The sequence below is a fragment of the Antrostomus carolinensis genome, unplaced genomic scaffold (genome assembly GCF_000700745.2).
Source record: "Antrostomus carolinensis isolate BGI_N321 unplaced genomic scaffold, ASM70074v2 scaffold24290, whole genome shotgun sequence".
Lineage (NCBI taxonomy): Eukaryota > Metazoa > Chordata > Aves > Caprimulgiformes > Caprimulgidae > Antrostomus > Antrostomus carolinensis.
Genome location: NW_010286783.1, coordinates 35,394 through 41,793, shown reverse-complemented (window position 1 = coordinate 41,793; position 6,400 = coordinate 35,394). Strand labels below are relative to the sequence as shown.

The 6,400-nt window shown below is 39.3% G+C and overlaps 1 protein-coding gene across 1 annotated transcript in view; it reads right to left on the bottom strand.

Annotated features, from left to right (window-relative positions):
- Positions 1-401: 401 nt before the first annotated feature.
- RRAS2 (RAS related 2) overlaps positions 402-6,400 on the bottom strand; it is a 10,169-nt gene continuing 4,170 nt past the window's right edge. The window contains exons 4-5 of the mRNA XM_010177356.1: positions 2,336-2,454; positions 402-1,863 (exon numbers count right to left, since the gene is read on the bottom strand). Of these exons, the coding sequence (XP_010175658.1) occupies positions 1,776-1,863; positions 2,336-2,454 (207 nt within the window). The 3' untranslated portion in view covers positions 402-1,775. The remainder of the gene's footprint in view (positions 1,864-2,335; positions 2,455-6,400) is intronic.

The following is a 6,400-nucleotide window of genomic DNA, read 5'->3' as shown; positions in this document are numbered from 1 at the left end:
TATTGCATAAAAAAGTTAAATTCCTGTGCTATGCGTGGCACTGGTGTCACTTCTAGGTTTAATGCTTTGCTGCAGTAAAGGAACTTGTTCAAGCTCTGTTTTGTCTGCAGAAGTTTACAGATTTATAGCAGTATAGCAGTGAGCATAGCCTGAAAACACCAGAACTGGTGACTGGACCACTGATTACATACTTTAAGTCACAGCACACATCAGCTTTTATCATCTCTCGTGATTTAAACTCATATAGCTTTGCTTTACTTCCAAGCTTGAAGAAAGATATGTACATCTGCACGACTCTATCTCCTAACCAGGTTCCTTCACCTTCTTCTTCCCCCCTCACCCCCAAAAAATTCAGGTACCGTAAGAGAGTCAGAAAGAGGCAGTGTGCTTACCCCTTGATAATGGTTAGATCATCTTTAATTCTAGCACCTGAAGTTATACAAGGGTTTGCTTAATAATCAAGTTTCAAAGAACTGTTGGACACATTCAGTAAGGTGACAACTGTGCAATACCACTCAGTATTTCAATATCAGGGAACATACTCTTGAATTGTTTAAACACAATCCACAGAACTCAAAATTAAACAACCATCCACAGTTTAACTAAACAATCAGTTAAAAGTCTTACAGTTTAATAGTTCACATAATAGTCAGTCTTTAGTAAGAGATACTGAAATTCATTAAAACACAACACTAGATTTTACTCTGTGGGTGTGTTGGGCAGGCGCATAGTTGGCCATTCTTGGGTATAACTGGAAGAGTAAGGAGAAGTTTACCACAGTTTGGCAAATCCCACATTTTGTCAGTTAAAAGTGAACTGTGAGAATTAAATACTCATCTTTACATATACACAAGTTATGCTGTGAAAGCATATTTGCTTACAAACATATAAAAATACTTGTTAACTAGTTTGATAAGAAAATAATGTATAAAAGTATATAGCAAAAACATTTAATCATCTCTGACAATGGAAAGCTCAAATTCATTTTTATATCACATGAAACAAAAACAGCTACAATTTTAGTTTTCCTTAATCCCTTACCCAGAAATACAAAGGAAGACACAATTTGTTTCCAAACAAAGGATGTGAAATTTCTTAATAAGCTGAAATACCTCAATCCAGAATGAGCTCAGGTATTTGGCCATATCCTAATAGTAGTAGTAGTAATCATCCTGTAGCTGTTCTGGATTCAGAAAATAAATACAGTAGACTGTTTTGGCCACTGAAATAAAACTGCAGCATAAATGAGAGATGAAAAATTTTGCTGATAATGAAATTCAGTGTAGGCTTCTTAAGGCTAGCTGAATACTCAAGTCTAATTTAACTGAGGGCAAAAAAAGCCAATCCACCCCCTTTTTAAAAAGTATTCTCTATACTTCAATATAGGTCTTTGTAGTAGCTAATGAAACATCATAAGTAAAAATAAATTAATTCACAAGAGACAACTTATGCATGACTTCAACACCTTGTCCTACACGGTTTTGTTTCATCTCCTTTGCGAATAAAACTCCACAAGGTGCAAGCTCTTAAGGGAGAGAAGGAAGGAACTGTGGTATTAAAGAAGCAGCCTTAGTGTTTTGTTTTGAAGTCTGCCCCAGGACGACTGAGTCTTCTTCAAGAACTATTCTGCCAGCTTCTTGGACTAAGGCTATTCTGGTGACCACTTTTAGGACATGCACATATAAGGCTAGACCAATACCAGAAGTGATGTAAAACGATGGAAAGAAAAAAAAATAATAATAATCTGGCAGTTGATAGCTTGGTTCTTGGGATTCTCAGAAAATAACACAATGGCAGCCTTTCTTGTCTTTTTCTTTCCGTGTTGGCTCTGGTGAAGGAGGGCACTCTTGTTCCTGAAATTTCCTGAAAATAGATATTTCAAATTAAATTCACAGAATCATTTTCAGTTAAATAAAAATAAATACTGTATTTAAAGTTACTCTTTTTACACTTTTATAAAGGATGGACTTACTTTTGACACTCGAACTACTGATTAAAATGAGTGATAGTTCTTTTGGGTTTGCTTTTCTATTTTTTTTAAGAAACACCATTTTTTACAGTAGGTCAATCTCAGGTTTAGTTTATCAGGCTTACTTACTGGGTGATCAATAAAATAGGAAAGATTAAGGTGAAGAAATTCTCTTTCAAATATATATTACATTACTGTAAACATTTTTCCTAACACACATATTTTGCAACAGAGAGCGCTGGTTGCAGTTTACAACTAAGGGCAGGCAGAATTCTTCAGAGATCTCCTACTACATTTCAGTGCCTTTGCTGGAGCTACCCGCTAATGTAGGGGGGGCATTGATTATCTGGTCTTAACTCATCATACCTTATAACTCTGACAAGTTCATGAAAAGCTTGGTCTACATTCAATCTGATTTTTGCAGAGGCTTCCATGTATGTTACTTTAAGTTGCCGTGCTAGCTGCTGACCTTCCTCTTGTGTCACCTGTAACAGACACCAATCATTAAGTTTTTGCAAATTCATGTTACGGGTCTATTTCCATCAAACAATAATGCTTATTTGGCCACAGTAGTTTCCACACTGGTCACATAATACAACTGGGAAACAAATCCATGCAATACATCTTTTTAAATGTAAGTGAACACTTTTAACAAAAGTTTCTGCGATAGACAAAGGCTGACCCTCTAAGGAATTTCCCTCACTGCAGCTGCCTCATCTTCATTTCTGCATAACAAGACCAAGTTTTCCTTCATAAGCAAACAAGAGTTCCTCATTCCTCCTCAAAGCAAGTGCTCCAGTCAACATCTGCTGGATTACTAACAGAACTGAGAATACTATTGCTAAATTCACCTTCTCCCTGTCCCAGCCAAACAGAGAGGAAAAAAAATCAGATTACTACTTTTAAAACAAGAACTGATGTTTAGCTTCTGAATCTTTATAAGTCATTAATAAATTCTATTTATGACACAGCAAAATATTAATACAGCCAGTTTTAAACATAGCTTAAAATACAAGAGATTTAAAAATCCATGAAGCCTTCAAGCTACCCAGAGATATGAAAGAAACTCTGTCCACCTCTTAGCTCCTTGAGACAACAGAGGAAAGAGAGATGAAGAGGAAATAATGAGCGTCATAAAGAGTTGGTATAAAACATGAAGTGATGAAGCAGAAGGCAGGAAGCTAGTGGACCATTATAGGAAGGAGGAATAAGTCGGTCACGGGGCAAAACCAAAGGAGATCGGTGCATATCTTTGGATGAAGTAGAACGCAGCAAGGGCAGACAACAGAAGGCCACTCTGAGCAGTGCAAGGTATGCGAGGCTTCAAGGGGAAGGTCACCCACAGGGCCGGGGACAAAAGAGCAGCTTTCAGTGATAAAAAAAAAAGTACAACAGATCTTGCCAAGACAATGGCCAGTGTTAGAAGAGTCAAAGACTACGTTGCTTTCACAGAAAAATGTTAAACCAGCATGTAGAGGACCCATATGATGGGAACAAAAAAAAAAAAAAAACAAAAAACAAAAAAAAGAGGGTCACTTTTTAATTTGGCTTGGAGAAGGCACTCGGATATTCACTTAGATTATGAAGCCACAAAGAAATGGAAACAGATGGGAATAGAAAAGCATCATTCAGAGCACTCCCCACAGTGCAAGATATGGAAGTACTTCTTAGCTGGCAAAATACTTACCTAACAGCTACACTCACAGGTTGAGAGCCTTCATGCACAGCATCTCAACATCTTTGATTCCTCTGTCCGTAGCACCCTCACTGGTATTATATTCATACATTTACTGCTGAACTGGGGGCTGCTCCCACTAAACCCTCATGAAGCACTACAAGGAGTCACCAGCACCTTGTGCCGTTAGCTAGAGTAACTTGGGATGCGTCTGCTGATCTCAAACACTCACAGAAACTCCACATTTATTTCTGTGTTATCACTACCTGCTGAAGCCAAAAAACCCCCAAAAACAATCCAATCCCAGGATCAACTTCTGGAGCTGCATTTTTAACTGCAGGACACAAAGTGAGAATGGCAGGGAACCTTCAGTCCTCTACTGGTGTCTGAAAACTGAATGATACTCAAAATCTTTGCTCTACTAGCTAGAACAAACCCACTTCCACCTTCCAGCCCCAGATCTTCAATTATCCATATTCCAAAGCTTATGAAGGCTGCATTTTGAGAAATATTCATTGCTGTTTTCTAGCATGTCGATGACATAGTAGAACTGCCCAAAGTTTGCATTAGGATCTCCAGAACCTTATATGCATCTCTGCCTCATTCACCAGACAAAACAAGTTAAAGTGGATACGGCAGCTTTTGCAAAACCAACCCCTTTTATTTTTCTTCATCCCAGCACAGTCTGCTGTAGCCCCAGACAGTGACAGACTAAAGTCTAGTAAAAATAAATAACTAGGTGTGCACTCCTAACCAAGGTGAGGGAGTCCTCTCACCTTTCCCCCAGACCTCCCATCACAGCTGCCTGAGCAGCAAACCTGTAGCAGAGCAGGACGACCTTGCTGGTCAGGCTGAAGTCTTTCCATAAGTGGGCAGCCATGGTGGCAGGACCTGCTTTCAGCCAGAGTAGCAATGTGGTCCAACTCACTGAACAGATGCCTGCATCAAGAGTACATGTGATGGAGCAGAACCAACCCCACTGACAGAGCAGAGCCTCTGGCTGCGTTTAACATCCAGCTGATAACATCTAACTGCTTGCTGCTGCCAAAAGGCGAGGTCTTGCTTTCTTGCCCCCACCCCAACTCCTCCCTGCTCTGCTCCGAGCCACAGTCCCACCCCTTCCCAGGCTTCAGCGCTGGCACTCAATCTTTCTGTGAGCTGATTTAAATCACATAGGTCCCAGAAAGCCGTTCCAGCTCATCTGTTTTATTCCCTGACTAGAGAGATGATTCAACTCAAAGTGCTTCAAGTGAGGGCTAAGGCCAGCAAAGGAAAGAGCGGGAACGAGAAATCAAGAGGGAGAGGACCACTCCCTTCTGGGGACTGGTTATGTCAGCTCAGCATCCCCAAACCATTCCTTCAGACTGACTTAAGGCCAACAGAAACAGCCCATGTGACAGGGAAGGGGCAGGGAAGAGTTAAGAACAGATAACTAGCCGTTTCAGCAAACCTAGAAATGCTACTTCAGCTACAGCTGTCTAAGCCCCAACTTATGATGGAAGTCACAAATTCACCAGTTTGAACGTAAATTGTGTGAGTGATAGCACCAAAAGTTGTGCTCATCAGCATCTAATCAATTAGGGCAATTTATATAGCCATAAAAGCAAAATGAGCTCTTGGAGACATGGGCTTTATTTGTGTTCCAATATAAGCAGCAAAACTATGAAGTTCCACAATTTGAAAACAGCAGCTTTGAGCCTGGATGTGTACCAGCTCACTACCATCTGAACAGGCAGGTAGGATCAGGTACAGAGGGACTAGCAGGACAACAGTTGACAGGCACCTCTTCCTTTAAAGGAGAAACAGATGTGGTGCAATAACTTTAGGAGGGTGGAGGGGAGAGAACAAAGTTCATAACTGTTTCTAGAAATGGATCTATAGGATTACCAACTACATTTGCAGCTGTCCTCTCAGAACTGACAGCAATGATGTTCTTTCCCCCCTAAAGCATCTGGATGTTTGTCCTTCAGCAATTACAGTTTGCAGAACAGTTCAGTTTCACCTACATAGTTTCCATGCCAACATTTGTACATGAGATAAGGTACATCATGTTCCAGGACCTGCAAGGATAAATTTGGGAACTTTGATGGAGGCATGATGGTAACTGAAAAGTGAAGAAGAGTTTCACTTCTGTCTCTGGGACAGGCTGATAATTCTGTGCATATGTGAGTACATGAAGTTACTCCTGATGAGTTTGTGAGCTACTTCTGAGAAAGCTCCTTTTAAGCCATTATCTTTTAGCATCAGCTTTAATTTTGTAATGACTTTTCTACTCAGATTCAGGGGTGAAGAGGCTGTGAAAATCAAGGCAGCACATTCAAGAGAAACTTTTTTGTACCGAAGGTTTTATCTTAAGTATTCAAGAAATTCATTCAACAACAACATAATAACAAACTAAACTCTCTAATGTTATTTGTTTTGAGCCCAATTCTTCCTTGTTCCAGCCAAGTTTGTTTTTTGACAGATAAAAGATTTTATTTAGCAAAGAACAAAACCTGTGCAAGCACTTGTGAACAGAAACTAAGTCACATCTTGGTACACAAATCTGATAATATATTACTGTTTTCAAGCTGTGTTTTCCATGTGAAACTCTTAAAAAAATTACAGCAGTTCTAGTAATATTTAGTTTACTCTCAGATTTTAAAAAATAATTAATTAATTAATTAAATAAAATCAGGTTTGCTACCAAGCTTTAAGAGTGATCTTACTGTCTCAGGAGAAAATACTAAACTTCTGAAATAAGTTGCTGAAGAAGA